Source organism: Bombus vosnesenskii, unplaced genomic scaffold, assembly GCF_011952255.1.
Source record: "Bombus vosnesenskii isolate JDL3184/JDL3185 unplaced genomic scaffold, Bvos_JDL3184-5_v1.1 scf7180000013304, whole genome shotgun sequence".
Taxonomy (NCBI): domain Eukaryota; kingdom Metazoa; phylum Arthropoda; class Insecta; order Hymenoptera; family Apidae; genus Bombus; species Bombus vosnesenskii.
In genome coordinates, this window is record NW_022882953.1 from 2201554 (window position 1) to 2227834 (window position 26281).

At 37.6% G+C, this 26281-nt stretch overlaps 1 protein-coding gene across 1 annotated transcript in view; it reads right to left on the bottom strand.

Moving 5' to 3' along the window:
- The window catches only part of LOC117234317, a 246624-nt gene that overhangs the window by 47980 nt on the left and 172363 nt on the right, over positions 1–26281 (bottom strand). Inside the window, exons 3-4 of the mRNA XM_033495414.1 lie at positions 14542–14661; positions 5536–5671 (exon numbers count right to left, since the gene is read on the bottom strand). Coding sequence (XP_033351305.1) covers positions 5536–5671; positions 14542–14661 — 256 coding nt within the window. The remainder of the gene's footprint in view (positions 1–5535; positions 5672–14541; positions 14662–26281) is intronic.

Here is a 26281-nt window from a genome sequence, read left to right on the forward strand (position 1 = left end):
TAGAATTCCTGCTATTATCATGCATACCGAAAATCTTAATTTCATAATAATTCTGTCGTATGGCCAATTGTGTGAAGATAAACATGGTTTTTTGTGACTGGGTTCAGCTGATTTGTGGATGAAGGAGGATCCTGGTTGATGGAGAGTTGCCTAGGGGAGGTTCTTTAGTTGTATGAGAGTATCTGTTTTAATAATTTATATTGTATTCCATCTAAACCTTCGCTTATTCGACCCTTTGCAACATTTTATCGAGCCAAAAAACAATAGAATACAAGAATTTGTAAACGAAAGTTTCCAAAAATTATTTCAATCCCCACAACGACATTTAACTTCAACCTACGCCAGGAGAATATAAAAGCTTCTAAATAAAAATTTCTAAAGGTTCTTTCGATTCCTACAATCATAGCGACTTAACCATTAATCGACAGCTTACGAATTCTAACCTCCACTTAAACCATTATTGACTCAACCTTTTGGTGACGTTTTACTTTACCAAAAACGGCGGGAACACGATCCGTTTCATCGCCAAATACACCCTCCCTGGCCGATTCACCGAGCGATTAGTTTCCACCTATCATCCATTATGTATAACGCCGCAAACGGAAACGGTCTGACCTCGAGAGCAAACATCGTTCTCTGCGATTAGAATGCCCGTCGTATCGGGGCAAGAAGTCGTATCAAAGAGGCGTGTTCGTTGCCTACTGGCCGACGTGCTTCTGCTAGGATGGCAAACGTTTACCCCTGGTAAGTTTACTCAGGTCTTTTCGCCGAACTTGATCCCCGCCACGTTCGTGCAAATTAAAACCCCATGAATATGGTAAGAATGCAAATCTGAGCCGGCGTGTTTGCCCAGGATCTGTGTTAACGCGACAATCTGCATAGGCGAGCGTTAAAATAGGACGTAACATAGGGAAATGTTGGATTTGCCTTGTCTCTCTGTATGTTCGGTTCGGTTACGTTCTCCGCGCGAGATAACTACGGGGGTTAATTACAAACCGGAACTTCGGACATTCCAGTGCCACGATGCTTTGGACCCTTGTTACCCTGAAACGGGTTAACGACTGGCTAAAGTTTATGAGGCGGTCCCCTTGTGAGATCATTACAAATCGAGGGTAATTGACGTTGATGGGAACGAATTAAACGAACGTATTGATACATCGTTGTAGCGAAGGAATATTTTCATTGTATCAAAATCTGGTAATACATGGTGTAGAGAGGAGCAGTGGAAAATCATATTATATTTATATCAATAAAATTATATTGTTGTAATGACTGATGAAAAGAATAAAATTTGGGACGAAATGAATTAAATAAATTAAAATGTCATAAAGAAGGTTCGTATTATGTAATCAAATTTAATTTCTTTTTCAAAAAATGTGATAACTTGTCAACGAGTGTTACATATTTCTCCACTGCCTACTTCTCCTTTGATTCTTAGACAAATAACTTACTATTTCATTAACTGAAATACAGAAATATATTACAATGCCACATGTGATTAAAAATTGTGCAGAATATTAGAATGACCAACTTGTATAATTAAATTATTAAATACAGCATGATCATTTCCAAATATAATGTTAATATTATTATTATTCGACATAAATAGCAAAAATCGTATCTGTCATATGACGTTTCACTTGTGCTTGACACTGGTGGAAATCTTTCTCGCGGCGATGTGTTCGACAAGAAACGCGTCCCCTCGCATTTCGAAAACGTTCGATTAATCCGCGGGCTTTCCCGTCCAACCTGTGTGCACCGTTCAATTATCGAGGGGCTCTTCCGCCTCTCTTACTCTGCGTTAACTGAGTTGTTGCCTCGATAATTCGTACATCGGAGTATCGGCCGTATCGCCGGGGGTTCGCCGCATTAATTTGCGGCTTGGCGCGGGAATTTCTGTTAACTCTATAATCCGAAACTTACAGCCTCTCGATCGGATACTTCAGCGTCGCGTCGGTTCAATTTTAACCTGATCGATGGAAATCGGAATTGAAAAAGTATCGCATATAGTGGTAATGATTTTAAATATTTACAGGAGAAGGGATCCGTTAATAAATCATCGATTCTGTATATTTAAATGTCCGTGGCTATGCAATAAAATGTTAATTATCGGAATATTAATTGTTTCGATTTCTTTGTCATCGGATATTTGTTTATTTGAACGTGTTACAATTGTGTATGAAATCTCATTCGTACATTTCGTGTTTTATATGGAGATTTTATGTGATAGTCGATAACGAATGTGTTTTTATTCATTTATGAATTTATATGAAATTGGAATTTTAAAAAGGCTTTGAACTTCACAATCCTGACGAATTTTTCAATCGCATTATATTAGGTAAAATTCAATAGATTTAAGAATTTCAATGTTGGACATACGAACGAATAAGTTAGTCAATTATTTCTGTTTCAGTTTATTTTAAGTTTGGTTGTAATATAGGGAATCTCTAAATCGGAAAGATGAAAAAAGAGGAAAGGTGCATGAGCGCAAAGAATTCTATGGATTACAGAGAAAACTCGATAATCAAGATTATAAAGTACATGCTTTTATGTAAGGTACGTAACAAGCCAATTCTCTTAATCCTTTTTTCAAGAGTCAGAACAACTTCTACTTTATCTGAAACAATCTCATCTCTTATTCAACTTTATATCCTCCATCGTCTGCAAAGTACCATTGAAATCTTAATTTGAACAGACAATTACGAATTATTCGCCTCTATTTAATTTTTAATACAATAAAAATCTTTGACAAAATAGTATTACACCTTCTCTATAAATAACGAGAATATTTTTACAAATGGATGGAGTTTTTAAGATTATCCTGCTGCGTCAAGAATTGGAGCCATGGACGTGATTTATACGATTGCATCCAAATGGATATCTGAAATAGATTTCGTCCAAATCCGGATTTTACCTCGAAGCCAGATTGACGTTTGAATTATCGTGCTACTTTTTGAACGTTCTCCTACGTACCTTTTATACTACTAACAAATTTAAAACTGTATTAACGTTAGAAGCAAGTTTTGCTGCGTTAAACCGAAGTTTAGAGTTTAATAAATTATGTATTTAAATGCGATATTCTATGGTTCCATTTCATGCACAACCTGTTCGGTATAATGTCTTTTATAATAAAACAATCAATGAAAACGCTTCATATTTTATCGTGTTAAGTTAGTTACTAACTTAATTTACTAATTGAACGTGTAATAAATATTGTATAACAGCATAATTGACAAAACTCCGATCACACTATGCGCAGTTAACTTTCAATTCAAATCTATTAAATATTACTTTACAACATAATCAACAAAAATCCCAATCATACTGTATTCAACTAATTTTAAATTAAAAAATATTATTTAACAGATAACGATTTTTTGCGTTTATAAATTATAAGTGATTTTACACGTTTACTGCAACATAGAACGAAACCATCGAATTCTTCATCATAAATCAAACTCTTTTGGCCCCAAATCATCGCATAATAATCTTTGCGTCGCAACATGTCCTAGGATCTGCATTATTATGCGATCACGCGTTTGGCGAGAAAACATGCTACATTTGGAAGGAAGAAACGCGACGAGAAGCTTGGCAGAAAGTTGGCTGGAGTATACAGAACCAATCGATAAGCGGACAACCGGAAACACGCGCTGGTTATCATCCGGACGCCAGGCTAAATTTCTGATTTATGAGCAACATTTAAAGTTTATTTATTTTACCGCTGTTACGTCTCGTTTGTTAACTGATCAACGCGTTTAATCCAACGACTAATTAGATCGTGTCAAGAATTTATGCGTCGTTGCTTTTTCCCACATTTTAGGATTTCCACGCATTTATCGCGGTTTATCATTGGTCTGCCTGTTCGTGTATCGCCCCAGACTCCGTACTGAATCTGGTAATATCGACGCAAATATTGGTTTTGCAAATATGGAGAGTGGAGTGGTATTTAAAGGTTCCCAGTTTGGTGCTTTTTTGAGGAGTGTGTATGCAGTGATTGAAAATCTAAAGGGCTTCGTTTAGAAACAGACCAGATAATTAGCTGGTGAAATTTATAACGAAGTTGGAGAAAATGTGGAGAATCTTCCGTGGTTTTGCCTTGTGATGTCCTCATCACGTAATTTTTAGTTTGTTAACTGGGTTCTGCTTTAACTTGCAACTTCTATAAATTACATAATTAAAATACAGCATACAAATCAGTTTCAGTTGGGTTAATTTTACATCTTGTACGCTTAAATATGGCAGAATTTATTTTGCAACAGAAGTGAAGCGACACGTATCAAAATAGAGAATCCCTAAATAAAGAGTTAATTCGTTTACTCTTGAAAAGACAAATTAATTCAGCTTCCTTAGTTAATAAGTCTAATAATTTAATTATTAAAAAAAATTCTTCTCGAGAAGTCTGCCTTTTTATTTTTTTTATCTTTTCTCTAGCGAAGTTAAGTTTGTCACGTAACCAATGTAACCAACTAAATTTTTCATAGTCAGAGTATTTTATACACTTTCTGCTTTGTTACTTCAAAAACTAAAACTCTCAGGATCTAACAACTTATCGTTTGAAACTTACAAAGCCATACGCTTATCAAGACTTTACATCTAATCACTCGATCCAACCTACTTTTACATCTCCAAAACCTCGGGTACAAGTGTCCGCCTCGAGCTCTTGTATTTTAGAATATGTAAGACAAGCACATGTGATGTTATCTGCGCCACGTAAATCCTCTTAAGAACTTTCGGTATTAGTCCTTCAAACTTATTATACATTCTTATACATTATATATTGTGCATGTATCTCAACTAACTACTGCTGAAAAATGTTACGAAATCAGTTTTAAACCAACATAGTCTACTCTACCTTATTTTAGGTCGTTTTATAAAAGTTTGATATGGAACCACAGTAAAGCGTTGTGAATTCAGTCTTCAACGTATTTTCCGCAGTTCTTTCATTATCTTTTCTCTCTAGAGATTTTCCTATTAGTTTACTTTCGTTATATTTATAAAATCTCAGTAACTTGGAATTTGATTATTTAGTAAAAATTTCGAGAGACCTCGAAAATTATTTTTCACGTGTCCTTAAATTTGAAGTTTGCAGAAAAACCGAATATGATAGTTTAATATTAATATTTTCCGGAAATTTCTCTTCAATTCACATTTGTAGAATTGGACTTTCAGTTACCATTCTTTTTTACTATTTTGATCTTCTTGATATTTGCACCTACTGCAAACTGAATAATTAGGAAAACAGACATCTAAGAGTTAATGTACCTTTCACGGACAGAGAACTAAAATGCATGAAAAGTTGATAACGAAAGAACCACAAAACTTCCGAAACGATCTAATAATTTCAATCTACTATTCATGAAAAATTATTGCTCCTTTTATTTCTCATTCCTAGCCTTAATAGAATTGAAACGAGTAATAAAGTATCCTAAGCTAGGTCTTTTAGTAGCCTTTTGCGGCGAAATACGCGTTGGCAAGGTGGTAAACTTCTGTCACATCGCAAGCACAAGTATAACACGAAAGTTATGCACCACTTACCCGTATAAGGTCGACAATAGTTGCGATTTACTTTGCTGTAGATCGTTGGCAGAGACGTCTCAGCTCCTGGCTCGACGTACGCCTTGTTCTTGCTATCCCTGGGGTCGCTGTATTGTTCCACAACCTCGACTTCCGCCTGAAAACAAAGCAGAAAATCGTTTCCTTCCGTTACGATCTCTAAACACCTACACATGTACATAAATCATCGACTGAAAGTCTCGATTTTAGTATAGTTTTGAAATCCTGAAAGAAAATAAATTAGCCTTGAAATTAAACAGAGAGAAAAATTGGCAGCTAAACGCAGACGAACGAATTATACAATTTCTTCAGATCGCCAGATTTTCTGCAACACGCAGAAATTTTCGGGAGAAATACTTTTAGATAAATTTAAGATTCCTAAAAAAACAGAAAATTTAAACGAGCATTGGAATTAAATAGAGAGGAAACTAGAGTGGTTAAACGCGGAAGAAAAAATTTTTCTCTGAATCGCTCATGTTAATTGTCACGCTCTAGAATTCACCGAAAACGTGGAAACTTTTACTCGATAAATGGAGTACTTTCGGTCAATGAGCAAAAAATTCGTCGAGTGCATAACTCACACGCACTGTAACGCGTTGAGAAAGTTTGGAAATGTAATATACTGTGAGTCAAAACATTATTGGCACAGATGTACACTTGCAGGAAAAGTGATAAAATGATAAATGAAGCGAGAAAAAGGAAAAGTAATAGTATATTCAATACTCTAGACTCTTAATACAAATTTCAATTGATATTTTTCTTGCTAAAAACTACTACCGTAAAAATAATTACATCCTTTTTTATAACATTAAAACTTAATTCACACTTTCGTACACTTCTACCACTTCTATGCCGTCACTTTCACATCATTTTCTTCCACCAAGAAACGATAACCTTCCTTCTAATTTATAGTTGCAAAATCAGTCGTCTATTAAATACATTCAAGAAACTAATTTTAGGCAATTTTGTAGAGGCAAAGAAATTATTTAAGCGGTGTAATTATAACAGCACCGTGACTCCTCTTTATGAAACCTGTCCTGCGATTCTCTACCGTATTCCGGAAACGTTCAAGGCGTTCTATTAATTCACCAGAATGTTAAGTATCCTTTATTAAGCAAGGAGATTAGACGCAATTTCAGACGACTGGTTGCACGATATCTCCGGAGGAACGACGCAAATACGAAACAAAACGCGGCACCAGTTGTTTCCTCTCGAAATAATGATCATTTAAGAGGAGGAGACGGCTAAAAATGTTTATCCTCCCTGGTTGGCCAACGCATTACCGCAATTGGCTGCGTTCAGGGCTGGGAATTGCGCTGAACTAACGTGTCGCGTGCTTAGTCGAAGAAACTCCAGCAATAACCCCTTGCTTATGGTATCTCCCAAAGGGTCGACGCTGGACGTTGTTAGCCAGCCAACCGGCTAGCTCGCTGCCAAATTGGTATTGTTACAGACCTAATAATTTGTATCGCTCAACTTGACGTTCTTTGTTTCGCTGTAGCGAGAATCTTATTTCCTCGATGAGTTTCCTTCCTCGAATCACAGCTTCTTCAGTTGTTTACGAAAAGATTCCCTGTGGAAGATATGCGATACTTTTCTGACTGTCATATTATTTTGGGTAATGGAAGAGTGTCTTAATACGTGTATTTTATTTTTTCTTGCGTTTCTCAAGTTCGCGCGTCGTATTTTTTTTTTTTTTTTTTTTTAGTGGAATCGTTGAGCTGACATTCCGATTCACAAAGTTGAGAAAGTTTCTGCTATATTAAAGTGAACGAAGTAGTAGTCGTAAAACATTGCAAAGTGGAAGAAATGGCGAAAGTATATAAACACCAGAACAGAGAAATGCTCGTGTATAAAAAGAACTAGCAATGTGAATTATTAACTAAACAAATATAGTATCGTGTGTAAACACAATTCGCACTAACACAATTTAATTACTTCACTACACGATAAAATATATGTCCTACTGCTCCTGATTATTCGACCAATTTCAAAGATTAATTCACGTTGCTTGAATAACTTCAATTTAAGACACGTACGATCTTAAATCAGTAATTGAATCAAAACAATGTTCCTTGTTATAATAAAGAGTCGTATTAAGTTTCAAAAATATATCATAGCATAAAAGGGACTAAATCAAGGGATAAATCAAAACAAACACTTATCAACGTCTAACGACGCCAAACAACAGCGAACTTTCACCTCCCAAAAACCATACCAAATTTCCACAAACTCTCGAAGCCAAACGGTATCTATACAACTCCACTTTCATTCACCTTGACCTTATCCGTCTCATTTCGCCGATTTCAAACAACGTGCACGTTATTAAACCAACGAGACAGTTGTACAATAGGGCGTTTTCCATCTACCCTCCGCCAAATCCAAAGAAAACCTTTACATTCATCTCGAAGGACTCGCATCCTGCTAACTTTCGATTTTAATGATAATAACGATAATAAAAGCAATAACGATGGCCTCGGGTCCTGGAGCTCGCAGACCAAACGCAACAGGGAGAAGCAGGAGAGAACGAAGAAGGGGGAGGAGGGGGAGGAGGAGAAGGAAGAAAGCTGGACTCCTCGAAAGAGGCGTCTGATCAATGGTGATGGAAACTTCTCCCTTCCTTCCCTGTTCTTCCACCGAGAAAGGAGGTTGTATCACGAATCAAGAAGTCGGCTGGTGGTAGAGGCAAAGAAACGAAGAGAGACGAATTGAAATGACGGCAGACGGAGGCTAGCGCCTGTTACGGTACAAGGCGAATGAGAAGAAGACGGGCAAGACAAGTAGCCTTAAATTGAAAGAGGCCAAAATTGGAATTCTCCTGCCAAACTTGAACGTCGTGCCCCCGGGGTCTGTTTCGAAGCCGATTGCCCCTCGTGCCTGACGCCAACCTCCTACCTCCAGTCTGTTCGATACTGGTTCACATTGAAACAGATAAATTCGTGGATGTTTATACGGAAATTACGAGGGCGACTTCCGCGGGCGAAAGAAACGGGATGCCGATGCAGGAAGCGAGCCGATCGACTGTTGCAAATTCGATCATCTCTCCGAATGAATCGCTATCAAGCTTGGGGTCTGTTGCACACGAGCAGTGTACGTAATATCGTTAACAATGTTTAGCGATTGCTAATAATTTGATATATTTATGGTCTTAATGATGTAGGGTATGTGAGAAAGACGGATATACTGCGAGTTAAATTTTATTAAAAATGTCATCAATGTAAAATATTTGCGATTAAGGCAGAAGTGATATAATTATCAAACAAAATTATGCCACCTAATAGGAATAATGTCATAATTCAAAATATTTGAACAGCATTTTATCAGAGAATCCAGGAATGGTTAGTTAAATAGCCAAAGAAAAGAATTTGTTTAATTTTATTTTTAAATAGTTGAGTGCTTAAAAATTTTTCTTCGTTATGTCACTCTTCTTCCATATCATCGGTATGCGGGATGCATCAGTATCAAGGGTCGATCGTATTGGCTGATGTGTTAGGATATAGGAAAAAGGGACAGATTTTGAGCGACGATGTGGGACAGTTCGAAATATGTTTGAGTAATATGATCGATGAGACGAGGGTTGGACTGAAATGTGTAGCGATGTATGCTGTTTTGTGGTTGAATAAGAATCAGGATAAAATCGATATCTAATGCATTTACTACATGACAGGTTCCATATGACGCAAGTTCGGAAACAAAATTGACGTACAAAATGATGAAGATGGGTTTGTACTTTGTACAAGTACATCGGAAAGTTTCTTGGCATTTTTCCTGCTTTAGCAATATTTTACTAAAATTAAGACAATACACCATAAACCCTACAAAATTTATTATATTTTGACGTATTTATACCGACGAACAAATAAAATCCTTTATGCTTATGTTTTACAAAATACCATATACATATGTACAGGGATTTCATCCAATTATCCGATAATGAGACTCAAACGAGATCAGAAATATCAATGAGATTTAACGAAGTTCCTTTTTTGCAATTTTGCACTTCACCCGAGAACGCTTGAATAACGAGGAAACGAAGAAACCACTGCAAAAATTAGCGTTACAGCTAAGTAATTAGCATGACTTCCAAGAGTATATCGAGGCGAAAAAAAGTTGCTCGATTATCGGACTTGGGATGAATATCGAAATTTCCAGTGGGTGATTATGAAGCAACGATTACAGGAATCAAGATTGATGAGCTAACTTTAGCGAACGTCGCATTATACATCAGAGAAAATTTTCATCGTTCAGCGTTAGTATATTAAGGCTATTAAGTACTTTGAAAGCAAATATATTTGTACCGCTTAAGACAAATAAAATAATCTCATAAATAAGGGAATCATAAATAACAAATAAAATAATCTCGTAAGTAATCATAATTAGATGTCTATGCAAATTTATATTTTTTATGACACCATAATGTAAAAAATTGAAATTTTGTTTATCCATTAAATATTATAACGAACTCCACACTTTTGATATAACAAACCCTGTTAAATTATATAAATAGTTCTCAACCAAAAATACAACATCGATCTCATAGCATATGGACATTAGATCCGTACATGAATTTTAAACATCATTATTTGGGATGGCATTAGGCCGCAGTTAGCAGGAGCAACTACATTAACACTCTGCCGATAATCCCGTCGGTTTATCGGACTTTAATCCGATTATATGGCCACCGTATTATAATTGACCACGATTATTAGCTAGCCTATAAGCCTGCTACTTTATCGTGTGCGTGACATTTGGTACGTTATACTATTTCGTACTGCATTACTATAATGTACGAAACCACAAAAAATCTGCTATATGTATAGGTCTTTGAATGTGCAGATTTAGGAAAATGAATGAAGTTTATATAATACAATAATTTGTTGCTGAGTCGTGTTCGAAGAAAATTGAGGAATCGATAGGATGGTTCTCGGACGTCGGTGAAATGTATTTCATCGAGCTGAATTAGAAATAAGTGTCGTTCATAACCTTGAGAAATTCCGTGATCTTGCATAATGCGCGAATTTCGCTGTCGAAGGAACTTACTTTGCGAAGTTGACAGACTATTTTGGGACACGCCTGATACGTTCTTTAAAAAAAAAAAGAACTATGTAGCAATATCGTGAGTCTCATTCGATATTAAAATTTAAAAACCAAAGATATTTCGGACGAGATAATATCGTAAATGAAATTAAGTATCTTTAAATAAAATGTTCTTGAGATTCAAAATTCATTTTCAATTTATGATAAATGTACAATAGATATTTCTAAACAAATAGAGGCATCTAATTTTATAAGAATTAAATACGAAAAGAATTTTATAAGAATTAAATATATCGAAAACATCAATTTTACAAATACTTCGATAGATAATAAATATTGTATACGTCAATTAAAGCAGTCTTATAATCCCAAAGCTACGAGGGTGGTTAGACTGCCATAAATAACAGTACCACTAACGAGAGGCGAGGACAACGATGGCGAGAGTGTTTATTACCTCGGAAAAAAAATGTATGGCGACACAGGTCCTACCTATAACATCTAATACTACTTCAGGGGAGCAAAAATCGATATATCCTCAAACAACTAAAACCAATCCGTTTTTATACACAGATAAATCACGACAAAAAGTAACCACGATAAATTATCATGAGATTAAATTTCAAATTACATAAAAGTACACATTATTGTAAGTATTTAATAGTCACAGCGTATGAAACTATAAAAGCCAACGAATATCCCAAATATAACACGAAGCAGGATAGCGCATAAGAAAAGCATAGCAAAACCATTTCTATTAATTTTTTCATTGTTATCAACTCAGCTTCACAAATATAAGTTTCATGAAAATAGATAATAAATCTATGAAATTTTATAACCATCAATCAAGTAAAGAATCATTTTCGTTATATTCAGTAGAATGCATACAAATACATATGCACATATTATGGAGATATTAAAAACACATATGTATATGTTTAATTCCAGACTCAATTAAAAAATTTGCCAGTGGTTTCGTATTGCGTGGTATATTATATAAATATATATTGTATGTTTCATCGTATAACGAATAAAGAGAGAATTATGCAAGAGAAGCAAAACCAATCTCGTGACAGTATAAAATCTTCTGTCAAATATAAAATATCTTTACGTGATAAATATTTATATACAGATATATAAATATAAAAGCATAGAAAATCCCTATACATGTCAAGAACGTCGACTTCAAGATCATTTAGAACGTTTCCAAAGCAGACGACCCTTCACCCGCCGGTTAAACATTGTCTGAAACCTTGAAGCAACGGTGTTTAGGAAACCATAAATCCCCGTTTCACTTTCAGCAGCGCGCGACCGCGAAATTTCCATCGCGAAGTAGGCGTTCCTGCACGCGCTTCGCCCGCTCCAACTTTCTCGCGGCGAGGCTCTTTGTTAGAGTGATAAATGCGACCTACAGCCGTGCCCGACCTCACGCATAAAATAAAGCGCTAAAGTATTAAGTAGGGCTTACGAGCGAGAGTCGTAACGATTCACCCTCTTGAATCAAGTGGCACCCGTTCCTCTCTTTGTCGCCCTTTCCTCCACCCTTCACGATCCCGCCCCACTTTGTCGCTACTGTTGCGACGAGCACTTTCGTCAAGGGACGGTACTACACCGGTGACAACGAGACGAACGAAACTTTGTTCAACACAGCCAGGTGTACCGACCTTCTCGATCTTTCTTTCCACTCTGTCTTGCTCCTCTTTTTCTTCTTCCTATTTACGACTTTTCTCTCGCGACGACCATAACCTCACGTCGCGACGCCTTTATGTTGCAACGCTCATGAAGCAAGTTAGCAATTTGCTGATGATCGGAATGAGGTGCCTGACGATGTGACTTTATTGCGTTCGATAGCGATGTCGATTTGGTTTTCTTCTTTTCTTCTGTGTCTCCTTCCACTGAGCTTTGGTTTCCGCACTTTTCCCTGTTTTTCTTTTGCAAGGACGCTGGTCGGTAGATCTTTTTTTATTATGGAAAAACATCGCTTGATTTGTCGGGATTTGTACCGTCTTTTTCGTATTGCGTTTTTTGGTGAGGTTTCTAAGCTTTTATTTTTACTTCACAATAAATCGGATGATAAGAATGCCAATAAGATTACGAACAAGAACTAGACCAAAAAATCAGCATAAAATGATGGAACAGTCAAACTATCCAATCAAAAATTCACCCAATAACCTCGAACAACCCAATCATAACCCAAATATAGCATACGTGCCACATCAGTATACAACTAACAACCGACCAAAGAATTGCAATAAAATCATATAACAATGATACTAACTAACCACGAATTCTCCGGATGACCTCGTACTCTCAATCATATCTCGATCACCGGGTATTTCTACTATACATTTCACATAACCAGCACGAACTATTCCGTACAAAGATTTTCATTTACAGTTTTACGCGCACCAGGTCAAATTCAGTGTAGAAACTTGCTTGCCAAGACAAAGTAAACCCAGATTCCGGAGCGCGTAGAGACGTGGGTGTATGGGCGAATTGTGACGTTTCGACTGCATTTTCGAGGACACCAGGAAGCACAGTCAAGGTGAGCTGTATATTTCGACTGCAAAGGCGTTTAGACGTTGCGCTTCGGGCGATCCTGAGCACCAAAGCTGAGTGCTGGAACAATTATAAGCACCGCCGGAAGTCACCGTGCCTCCTCCACCCTTTTCATCCCGTTTCGCCCTACTCCCGCGTTTCCCTTTCGTCCTTCCGTTCGTTCGCGCTCTGTCAGCCAGCGAAACCGGTCTTCTTCCACCCCTTCTACGGCTGCCAGTCCACCCTCTAACACCATCGTGCCCAGCGGGTATTTTGTCACCATCGTAATTATATTTCTCCCTTCAACCGATTCTTTGGCTGCCACGAGAAAATATCAATACTGCCGGTTACTCGTCGGACGTATCCTGAATCGATGCTGAAGATCGTGGTTGGATTCGTCACGATTCAATTAAAAGCGAAGGATTTACGTTAAGCGTAGAAAATGAGACGTTTAATTTCGATTTATGTTAGGATGCCCTCAAACTGTCGATATATATTGTCAGTATTTCAAGGTTCTCAACTAAAAGGATAAATACGTATTAACGATACGATACTGTCCATATTTATTGACAAGCCGCATTTTCGTTCAGAACCTTGACATACAATACTATTGATTACCTGGAGGTACAAGATTTGTGTCCGAAAGTTATTTGGAAGTTTTAATGTTTGTGTTCGAAGATGATTTCTTCGTTAAAAGATTATTGAGATTTTCCGGACGGAATTTTTTTTAGGCATTTCGAAAAATTTGTCTTTATTAATTATTAATGTTGGATATGTATGTCTTTTGGTGCTTTTGTAAGGGGGATTTAATGCATTAAAAATTTCTCACCAATTTGATCGAAAACAAGCATAAATAATGTGTAGTTAGTTAATAATTTGTAAAGTACAATGTTGTGTTTGTTTAGTAAATGCTGATTTAAGAGATGCTCGACAAATTTTGATATAGGTTCAATCGTATATGACAAAGTGAAGATAATAATTCTTCGTTTGAACATTTTTTTCATTCGATAAAGATACAATGCCCTCGCGTATCTTCGTCATTCCGAACAAGCAAACCAAAATTGATATTCTCTTCCGCTGACAACGAGCCACGATTAAACCAGACGATGAGCGAACTGTTATGATACAGTAACACGATTACCGAACAATGCACGTTTATTGAACCAACAGAATTTGAATAAAGTCTGATCGAATAGGTACCGATGCATCGTTGTACGATTATCTGAACCCTTTTAGCAAGTAAAATACTGATATTTCCATGTTATCATTGCCCTCATGGAACAAAACTTCCCGTTGAAATTTCGCGAGCTGTATGATTAAAAATATACGAAATTTAGTTACTGGACTGTGGATTTACGTAAATACATAAAAATCTACAGTATATTAATTGCAATTTAAAGTTCATAGAAAACTCACGTTTTCGATAGTAGGACTTGGTAGTGCCCACTGAACGGTGGATGTTGCACCCGCAGCGCTCGCAGGGCGTCTCTTATTCACGAAATCGACTGGTAGACTGTAATCGTCGCACAGGGAGACCTGAAAGCAAAAATAGGGTAAGATACGATGGCCATAGATGAAAGAAAATATGATGAGTCACGTTCTCCGACTTTTATAAAAGATAATATTAAAACTTAATACATTATTAACCGATTGATTCTGTATCAAAATTATCTTTGCATTCCATTTTAGGATTACTTATGTAACTGCAACAGCCCCTTCATTTCTATCACTATCAACAAAATTCATAACAAAGAAAATATTTACACATTTGTGCGTAGCCTAAACAAGCACGTGACAGGATTATTACGATTAAAATCAATTAGTCACACCATCGTACTTAACCAAGTACACGGTCCCAGCCGTGGACGAAACTCTAACGCGAGCGGAATAAAAATATTGCCGGGTCGGTCATTAAGGGAACATTTCCGAATTAATTCGGATAATCGTCCGGTCGTCGTTCCACGCACGCAGGAAGCCCCTCGTTCGCAATAATTTCCCGCTATGCAGGGAGAAAGGACAAAAAAAAGAAGGAAAGAGAAAAAAGATTACCCGGACAGTGCGTTAATCCTCAGCAACGTTGGAAGCAACGCTGCTGCCTCTCCCAAGGTACCTACGTAGATACGACTCAGTTGGCAAAAATCTCCGATGGAGAGAGCGGAAAAACAAAAATCGCGAGAATAAAGAATGGCTGAACAGACGGATAAAGAGTGAAACTTGGGTAGGATAGAGGAGGTGGCGAATATAGGGGGGTGGTTGGCAATGGTATAGTGCTGAGTAGCGCGAGGATTCCTGCCACTCGACAAATCGCAGGGTAAGCACCCTGTCCCCCTCAACTGCCGGCCCTAAGTCCCAATCGTCGAGGACCGGACCAGCTCATCAGCGATATTTACTGTCTGCCTGGAGAATCGATCTATTGATGGTCGCATCTACTGTGCACCCTCGGTGCCACCCTTGTCTTCTCACCCCCTCTCGTCCGAGCGACAGCGGTGGCCGCAGTCAGAGAGCAGAGCCACACGGACCACCACCTACGTCTGTGCATGCATATAAATCGAGACAATCGCGGATCCCCGGGGGCGGCTTATCGCGCTGGAGTTGAGCCGCGGTGGGGTGGCCGAAGCGAGCGCCCCAGGGAGACCGGGCCACCCAACCTATCGAGCCTCTAGACAGAGAGTGACGGGATGAGAGGATAGCGCGTGAGGGTCAGAGAAGGGGTTTGCTTCAGAGCAGGGACCCTACATGCAAATGGTGCGCATTTATCGTAAGCAAAGAGCGCCGTATGAATATGTGAAGTGGGAAACGAAACAAAACAGAAAAAAGACGAGCAGCAGGCTATATGTGTGTGTGTGTGTATGTGTGTGTGTGAAAGAGAGGCGTAAGATCAGTTGGATTGAACGAAAACGGAAATGACAGGAACAAGTTGATCGCCAGGCGGTCTGGTGACGTATATAGAATTGGAAGGGTGAAGAAGGCACGAAAAGTTGAGAGGCGTTTAACGACCGACGCTGTCGATGCGAATAATTCGTGTCGGGAGAGTGTGAGCTTCGAGTTGTTCTTAAGTGTCTTTTTGTTTCGTTTTTCTTCCTGAGACTCGGTTTGAGTTTTCGAGAAGTTTGAGCATTAGGTAGAAGTTTGTGACGCTAGACATGTTTATTTAGAACGTTTTGGTATGATACTTTATCAGACTAAAAATACTGTCCTAGTTGAAATCAAGAAAGTATTGAAAATTATCTCTGAAATAATTTTATGTTTAAATGAAGTAATAATAAAGTACAGAGAAATTAAGATCGAGATATATTTAAAGAGCGAATACATAGTCTGTAATCTAGACTCTGAGGATATTTAGAATTAATTGACTTCTAAGAATTGTGCCATAAAAATTCGAAAATCAACATCAATACGTGAATATATTAGCCTAAATCATCAAACTGTGCTCATACAATCTTGCTAATATTAATTCATTAAATTCCTACGTAATATTAAATTGTAACATAAATTTGTTCTGTTTTTATATATATTCTATAAACAAAACGATAGTTCTAACCTAATAGTTCTAACGCCTGAATTCTAATCGCTAATAGTTCTAGCTTGCAAAAATAATTACTCACAAATAACATTGTACTTTCAAAGAATCGTATAGTTGATTCAACAGGACATACTGTATGTCGAAGACACCATATACATCTTTTCAAAGAGCATAGTGTTTCGTAAACTTGACAGGCTTCGGAGTTAGTTATCAACCCCCATATAAGACGAGAAATACTTCCCTTTCTGCTTGTAGGAGGTAGCCAAATGCGAAGTAGGCCGACTGGCCATCGTACCAGTATGGCCAATGGAATCTGTAGAAACCGCCAAATAGCCTGCAGCTAAAGGATAACATTTCACCGTTTCAAATTATAGCTGTTTGGGGAGCAGCGTCGCAAAATACATCGTATCATCCTTCCTTGCAATATTCGCCAGGGAAGAGTTTACTTTCCACGAGATGCTGGATTCTATTTTCGTATTTATTTCCTCCGTATATCCAACGTTCAACTTTAAGTCCCTTTTATCGTTCCGACTTCTATCTTGATTCCTTCCTCTATTTTCGTTTATTATCCCTTCTAATCGCTTTATAAGAGGAAATTACAATCGGATTTTCTTGTGAGATACAATACGGTCAATGTAAATAAGATACAAAGTAAGATCATTATATAGTATAGTAAGGATATAGTATAGTATAGTATAGGATTAGGATAATTAAGAAATGTACTATATTACATTTTATGAAGCTTTAAGAATATTTATCTCTATTATAATTATTTTCATTAATTTGCTTAATCTTCTTCAAACAACGATATTCTCATTATATTCATTTCTGCATAATTTAATGCAATTTTATTATTCGCATAATGAAACCATAGTTTTCATCAAGCGTATTACCAACAATAAATCACTGTTCGTTGGATGTTTGAGTCTCGTTTAAAAGAATCTTTTCACGCCGTTGGCGCCTTCGAAAATGATTTGCTCGCTCGTAAATCTTCAGAGCGGCATGAATTTCACGGTGGCTCGTGTCCGAGTTAGAAAGAACGGTGAATTCTCTCGAGCGCCGACATTTATGAAGTGCCTACGTTACTCAACGCTTTTTTCACGAAATAATAGGAGCTTCTTCATTAGAAATTATCCGAGTGCAACACACCAGAGGAAAAAAAGGTTGCGCAAACAAGAGCTCCCGAACAAAAGAGATTACTGCTGTCGTTTCAGTAACATTCCGACTGAAAAAACCGCGATACATTTAACTTTTGAAATCTCTACTTTTATAGTACTCCGCCTCCTAGATTTAATCGCGCAACGCTCAGCTCTTAATTTTTCAAAATATGTTTTTTATATTGTCTAGAATATGGGTAATATCTGACCGTGCATTAATAAAACATTCAAATTATTCGCAATTTTAATCTTACGAAAAATACAAGAGGAATATATTCCTTTTTCGATGAATACTCATATTTCATCGTTTTATAAAACATAAAGCATTTGTAATTAAAGAAAAAAGATTAACATTGCCTTAAGATCTGAAAGGAACAATACTCATAAATAGTCTAGGGATGAAAGATACTGAGGAACTGAACATAAGCAAGTAAAACATTTCATCCTATAAATATCATAAAGAGAATTTCACTTTGAAAATTTTGCATATTTTTACACGTTATATACATTCATGTGCATCGAAATTTTCCATAAGCGCGTAGAAATCTGGAGTCCGCCCATAACTGCGATACCATCGCTTTGTCAAGGAATGTACGCTCACCCCAAAGTATAACCGCTTCTCAAAGTGAAAAAAATAAACAAATTACCAAACAAGCTACCTCGCTTTATGATCCATTCAATGCTGAACAAAAAGCAAAGAGGAGAAGAGGGAAAATCGGCAAGTGCCCCTCTTCATAGTTCCACTCCCTTCGACATCGGGGCAATATACGAGTGTTAATTCCGTTCATCGAGTCGCGGAGAGAAGAAAAAAAGGCGGGCGCGCGTGCTAGGGTGAAATCGCGATCCCCTTCGAAGCCTTTTCGTTTCGGACCCTCGCCTCACGGCGATTTTCGTCGAAGGAGACGCAGGCGAGGAGACGCGGCGGTTCCTCGGCGATGGCATTCCGCGGAGCCGAGATTAAGCGGGAATATTTAGCAAATGTTTCGCATAAATCAAAGCGGCGCAATATGTTGGGAGTTCGGAGAGAGGCTATGTAAATTCATGGTAATATCGCTTGGCCACCCCGCCGAGACCGAAGAGTTTCGATTCGCGGCGACGGAAGGGGAGCTTGGGTGAACAGCGAGTTAAACGAACGGGAACCAGGCGGAGAGGATTCGATAGAGATGTAAGTACGCGTTCGCTAGCTGAATAATATGGAACAATGGAGACAAGTAGGTTTCGGAAGATTGAAACTCGAAAAGGAAAACAGGGATATGGATTAAGGTAAGACCGAGACAACGAAGGTATTATAAATCAATGTTCAAAAAATTAAAAAAGGGGGAAAATAAAGGGAATCAAAATTAAAGAAGAAAAGAAGAGAATAGACTGAAATACATTACGATCGAAATGCAATAATGAAGGCAAAATTGTGTTCGTAAAGTTAACATTGTTCGTAAGCTGAATATCATGACACGATCGAAGAAACTTTAGAAATGGAGGAATTCCAAGGTACAAAAGATTAAAGGAAAAGACAAGGGAATAGATTTAGAGTCTAATGAACGAAGTGGACAATTTTAGGCAGGATTCGAAAAAAAGTGTATAAGACTACGCCGGGTGAATGTTATGGAATAACTGTAAAAATCTTAGGGATAAACAAATTTTCGGAGTACTAAAAATTGAAGAAGAAGACAAGAAAATAAATTAACGATAGAAGTACGAGATTAATAAAAGGAAAATTTTTAGATGGTTTTAGATATATATAGAACGTTAGAAAGTTGGAGCAAAAGAGAAAGGAGAAGAATGGCGATAGAGAGAAAGAGCATGGTCCAAAGAGGGTAGCAAGCGCGTATTTCATGAACCCCTAAAGCAGCCCTAAGCATTGCTGCAACCGCCACAATCCCATTCATTCTCTTTATGGGCTCCCAAGTATTCGGGAGCTGGCTTGAATAAATCGGAAATTTGCCCCCGGGAAGCACCGCCCCTCCCGCGATTTGCCTATGACTTTCGAACTGGTCATTCGCAATACCATCCCTACTATACGCAAGTCTTCGTGTGACTTATCGTTTTGTACATCGTGTATGTGTGATAATTTCGTTTGACTCGGTGGTAGTAAATTAGCTGTTACAACTGTTCCAATTTTCGCGACACGTTCGATGCAATATTATCGCTGTTTGTTTATTACATTTCTGAATCATTTATGGATAGAGATATCATCGAGATTGACCGGAGGGATTACGCTGGAAGTTTTTGTTGATTGAAATCAGACAAGAAAGAGGAAAAGGTAGGATACATGGAAGGAAACAAAGAAAGAAAAGAATTTCTTTCGCCTTTCAGATATTACAACGAGTACTTCATTCTGGATATTTTGTAAATTTTTCAACAACATATGTATAAAAATTCGCACAGTTCATTAGTAATTAATGAAACCAATTTCGACCTGTTACATCGGTTATTCACAAAATCAGGATCTAACTATAACATCAACAATAAATTGTAGGATTTTTTAAAACCTCGTTCTAATATATTAAAGATCAAGAACATAACTGAACATAAGATTTATGAAACATACCTTCAACGACACATACTAAACGATAGTACGTGAGGCCATTAAAATTATGCGAACGTCAAACATAGTTTGCGCCGCGTTGTTACAGTGACTGGCATAATTAATATTTCAACGTAAATCACGCGGAACAATCCGGTAATACGTGAGTTTCGTAAAACTATGATAAAGCAGCGGAAGGGATGATTCCATTCCTCTGTCTAACTATGCAGGGAACGTGTTCCATGAGACGATGAAACGCTCAAAGCTATTTACCGAGCGAAATGTAGCGCTAGACGGAAGCTATAAAACACCGTGCTAAACGCTTCATTCTTTACGTGAAACACAACTTTGTTTCTCCACTATGCTTTTTTAATTCACGCCCCGAAACGAACAAACACATTGCTAGCGTGATGCTTCTAAAACGCCATATCGCAACGAGGTTTCAAATTCAATTTTGTACCAACATATCGCGCATGGATTTCGATAGCGGCACGACCTAAACAATTATTTCAATGAAGACGAGAAACTATCTAGAACTTTACAGAAAAATTATTTACATACTAGGTGGATAATATAGCGACAAAAAAAATAGACTGCAGAAAATAATGGTTAAATATTACTTTTGTAATTTTCTATCCTTTGCCCTTTGACAGTTTTGATTTGACTACAGGATACAGCTGCTTCTTATGTAGGATTGATTTATTTTAAATTGTAAAATGCATATGGGATATTACGGTCGAAATATTTTCAAAATAAGAAGAAAATTATTGTAATGGTGTCTTAGTATGTTTGAACAGGGGCAAGTTTAGGAACAGCCGAATCACGCAAACAGATCGATCACGATGACACAATTAACCCCTAACTTGGAAGGGTTGAAACTTGAATAGCTAAGGGTCTGACGCTGATGCCTGCACAGAATCCCTAAACGCTCGTTAGTAAACTGTAAATTTAGCAGCTCATGGGCTAATTTGCATTTGAATTGAACTACGTAACCTGTGCGGTGAAAAGAATTCGCCACGTGATCAGAACCTTAACTTCTTTTCCACGGGTATGCTGATTTCAATATTTTCTGCTAATAATTCGTTTGGTAATTTTACCTGTCTGAAATAAAATTGTTATTTATATTCCGTAATATACAATTATATATGAAAATAATCTTGAAAGATGAAAAATCAGTCTGAAATCCCATTCGGAGAAAATCAAACTGACGCGTCGAATAGAAAATTTCATTGTGAAAAGATCAGTTTCTATTGCAAGATGTGTCTAAAATTCTAACTGTAGATTATCCAATGGAATCCAAAATTTCATAAGAAGCACATCATCATCAACCAATTTATCTTCTCTTCCCTACTTTTACCATCAATTACCACGATACCAAGCAACAACTCCATTTTTTCCTCACGATGGTACTTCCTACGGAATCCTGTCGCAAACAAAGGAAGAAATAGGGACTGGTCAAAGAGAACGAAGTTAATCGTGATCGATGACGAATGAAAGGTCCCGAATTCGAAATCTTTTCGAAGCGAAGATGTTCATCTTGCACACGCAGATATATCGCCCTCGGGGCTGGTACAAGGTAAACGCGTTAAAGTTTTACGAGGAGAAAGGCCAGCTGCCAGACACGAGACCAAACTTACCCTAAGAGCTATTCAACATCGTTTTCCACGCGAAACCATGACCACCCCTTGGATAGGTTCGATGCTTTGCGAGCAGGCTTTGAATCGAGAGCCTCGTCCACTCGTTTTTCTTTGTTCGTTACGTTATATTAGTTGGTCCCGTAGGGTACCGTTTCGCGACGATTAAAGAGTTGAAAGATTATCTCGATCGTTTCGTCGAATTACACGTTTTGAAGCAAATAAAATAGGAGAAAGTAGGAAAATAATAAATATTGGAGAAATACGAAAATACAAAAGATGTATTATAAGTAAATGAATTTATAGTTTATGAGTTTATAGTTTATAGTACATAGTAGTAGAATATATAGTATATAATATATATTATAGTTTATAGTTTGTGAGTTTGAAGTTTATATATGTTTTGGTCATTTGGTTCTTTATTGATGTAATAAATTTGGCAATACAGATGCAAAATACTATCATTGATTCAGGACAGGTAAACAATCTTGAAAAAAATCAGTGTTTCTCGCCCCTTCAAAAATTTGTAACCATGCAACGAACATAATTAGTCCGTTTGCAGGCACTCCGTTTATTCAAACAAAAGATAGAGAAATAAGATTTCGGTGATATATTTGTTCTCGTTTGGTCTTTCATTTGGGTTTCTAATTTTCTCTTTGCTCTTTCCATTGAACGTAATTTACCTGTTTGGGTTGTTAATAAATTGTGTTATAAATTTCTGAGACTTAGATTACCTATACCTAATAATATATAATTAATAATTGATTTGAGAATACAGGAATGGATATAGAGAAGATTAAAAATTCATATTTTTATGTTTCAAATATATAAAATTTTATTTGAAACTAACTGAACGTATCATTTAACTGTTATCGTACAGTGATTTACTATTCCGATGGTGTATAACGTACATGTGCAATGTACGTAATGTGACTACAGTAATTTATTATTTTGATAATATACAATGCTTTTTGAAGTATCGTAGAAATATAGAATTCTACTTCTTCGTTGCATTTATAGGATATCCTTTTCTACATTTTATTAATAATTTTATAAAAGAATTTAGTTGTAAGTCAGTACTATACCGAATCGATCACGATGCATGTGACACGAAAATGGCAAGGAGTCAAGTGACCTCCTCTGCTCTAAAACGTGGAACACGAAAAAGAATCGCATGTTAGATCTATTCTGTACCTCTTCTCTGATGCTATTACATATCCCAACCATCATTTCTAAAAATAAAAATTTCTTGTATTGATAGATAATCACATCTACACAGCACTATATTTACACAATATTTATATATTGTATTCTGTTATATCACTTAAAATTAAATATATCTCAAGCATATTAAAGACGATAGTCTTTAAAAAGAAACTAAGAGAGATACAATTCCATAATCCATCTTTTTTTCATTCCAAATTTCTACTGTTCCTTTTCCCAGTATCCAACAAGAACTCCATCAAAGAGAAATACAAACAGAAGTCAAATCAGAGTTAATCGAGATGGAACGAGTCAATCCAGGATCGTACGGAACAAATACCATGGAACGAAGAAAAAAAGGGGGCGAAAGAAAAAAGCAAAAAAAGAAAGAAGAGGAAAAAAAGATCGAAGCTAAGAATTCTGTGATTTCACGAATTGGAGGACGAGTCTGGTACTCCCTTAGTCTTCATTTAAACGGATCCGCGTGTCCCTCGGTCCTTTGGTCCTTCCAATCGGACAGAAATGTGCCACCGAAGGACCACAGACCTTTTTGTCGCGTCTACGACCCCCTTGTAGGGTCACGAAGGGTCGTGGCTCTTCAAAGAGAGAGCGAAACTCGTCTCAAAGTCGGCGAAGAGAGACTCTACCTCCTGTAGAACGAGTGGAAACGGGTCTATGCAATAAGAAGCTGGACTAGGGGTTGTCACAACGGTCTCTAATCGGCCGGTATCTTTAGACTCAGGCCGTCTTTCTTGCTTCCAGCCGATCTCCGTCTCTTTCAACGCCGTCTTCTACTCTGAACTTCTCCCGACAAAGGTTCTTTAACGAGTCCTTCTACCCTCACTGAGATGAAAGAACGCTCGTGAATATTGCGTCTCTATTTAATCACACGCAATTTCATCCATTGTATTATAGTAAACAGGTTTACGGGATATATCCAGCGTGTTTCTTGAAATTGTGAAGTTCTGCTGGATCGTACGAGTTTTATTTATAATTTGTAGAACTTCCTAAAGATGTGATTCAATGTCATAATCGAAGAGATAAAGCTTAGAACACGTTCTTCGAACTGAGGATGGGAATAATACAAAAGTTCTTAAATTGTTTAAATTCGACGGTACTGACCTGTATTATACGCTGAAGATTATATTACCATGAAAGAAGGTGCATTAGAAAATGGTAAAGATATTCTGCATTGCTTAAAAAATTTGTAAAAATATACAAACAAAAATTTTATAAAACACAAAGCTAATAGACCATCAATCTACGTCACGAAAATACATTCACCAATATAATTCATCTATGAATTACCTTTACATCTTAATGTACAATCCATGAATTTCTTTTTCTTTTTGTCCCACACGCAACCTTTTTGTTCTTTGAGAGGCAAACTTTGGACGAAGTCAGCCGGACCAAGGCGTCCTCAACTAACGCTATGTTTTCGAAGGGATGAAGAACCATCCAAACGTCGAAAGGACACGATGCTCAATTATACGAACGCTAGGACTACCTTGGACCCTAAGATCTTGAGAAACTTCGACCGAGTGATCCCCGAGCGTTGCGTGTCATCCATAGAAGAGTGTCTTCATCGTCTGGACTTCAACTCCAGGTGGACGAATTATGGAGGATTGTTAAAGTTCGCAGCGAAGTGCGGGGCAACGGTTAAGCGTCTCGCAAGTAGAAAATCCTCCCTCGAAAACGTCCCTTCAGGTAAAAGTTGAAACGATCCTTCAAATGAAATACACGAATTTTCCACGATGAATGCGTAGGACGAGTATGGAGATTGCTCTCCATCCCTCACTGGGGGAAATAATTAACTTTTTTCCAGCGGCAAGAACGTTGTAGGAATATGAATTTTTTGGCCAACTTCCGTTTGCTTAGATTAAAGGGGAGCGATGTAACTACCGATTATATGGAAACTTGAGCGTTGTAAAAGCAAGCTAAGCTTAAATTGAAATAATGTATTAATATCGTTAGCTTGTTAGAAAAGCGACTCATCTGGGAAATAGACGATTTTGAGATATTTGCAAAGATTAACTCCGAGAACTTTCATATTTCTAAACTAAACAAAATTAAATGCCTGATAATGTCATTATAACGATGTAACGATGTAATTCACTAAAATGTTATTTCTAGGCTATAACTTCAATGATTAAAGCAGAAGCGTTGATGGAGTAGAAAGTAGCATCTATTTTGGATGCACTCGCGATATTCTTACAGCGCCAAAATTACCCTCAAACGGAGGTAATCTTATTAAGAACTTAAAATATACCTAAACTCTGTTCAAAAGTATCTTTCAAAAATAAGACGTGGTTCAAAGAAGAAAAAAATAAGGCCGTACTTCACGACCCAGTTTCTTCTCTCTTCCCAAAGAATCGAGACGTTCTCCGAAATACACCTCTTGACCTTTTCAACCTCCTCCGCTATCCTGTTTCACATCGATGCACCTACAGTCGCAATCCACGATCAATTCTGTTAACCGTGCACCTCCAATCACAGCCTACGATCGATCGTCGTGTTAACAATGCCCTCGACGCTCCTCTTAATTGTTGCCCGATCTTTAACGTAAACTCCAAACATCCCTTAAACAGAAATAAAACTGATTTCTCCCACCATTAGATCTTCGTCTCGTTATTATCGCGACTGTGGCGAAACTTCGATTTCCTCGGATAAAGAGAGGGTTTCCGTTGAGCTCCGTTTAACAAGAAACAAGGGTGAACGATGTACCCAGAGTATCTCTAAGACGACTTAGGAACAGCACTCTTACGGGACGAAGACGACAGGAAGCGTCGATGTGTTTCTCGAAAACTCAGTGTTCGACGTACGAGAGGAAAACGGGGGAGAGGTTTAGGAGGATGGCCCGAAGGAGGAACTTCTAAAATCAATTAGCAGCCCCTTAGGCGATGGGGTTCCGTTCCCGCGACTGTGGAAGGACCCTCTCCATCATAGAATAAGGGGTGATAAGGAGGGGTCGACGTTTATCCCAATAGAGAGACCGGCGGAACAATCACGCCGTTTCTACGAGTATCTATACGCGCAGTTGAAGGGTGAGAATGCTTGTGTATGGGTGGACGCGGATCAATGTGTTGGTGTTGGTGAGCGCGGGTACCTGCAGGGG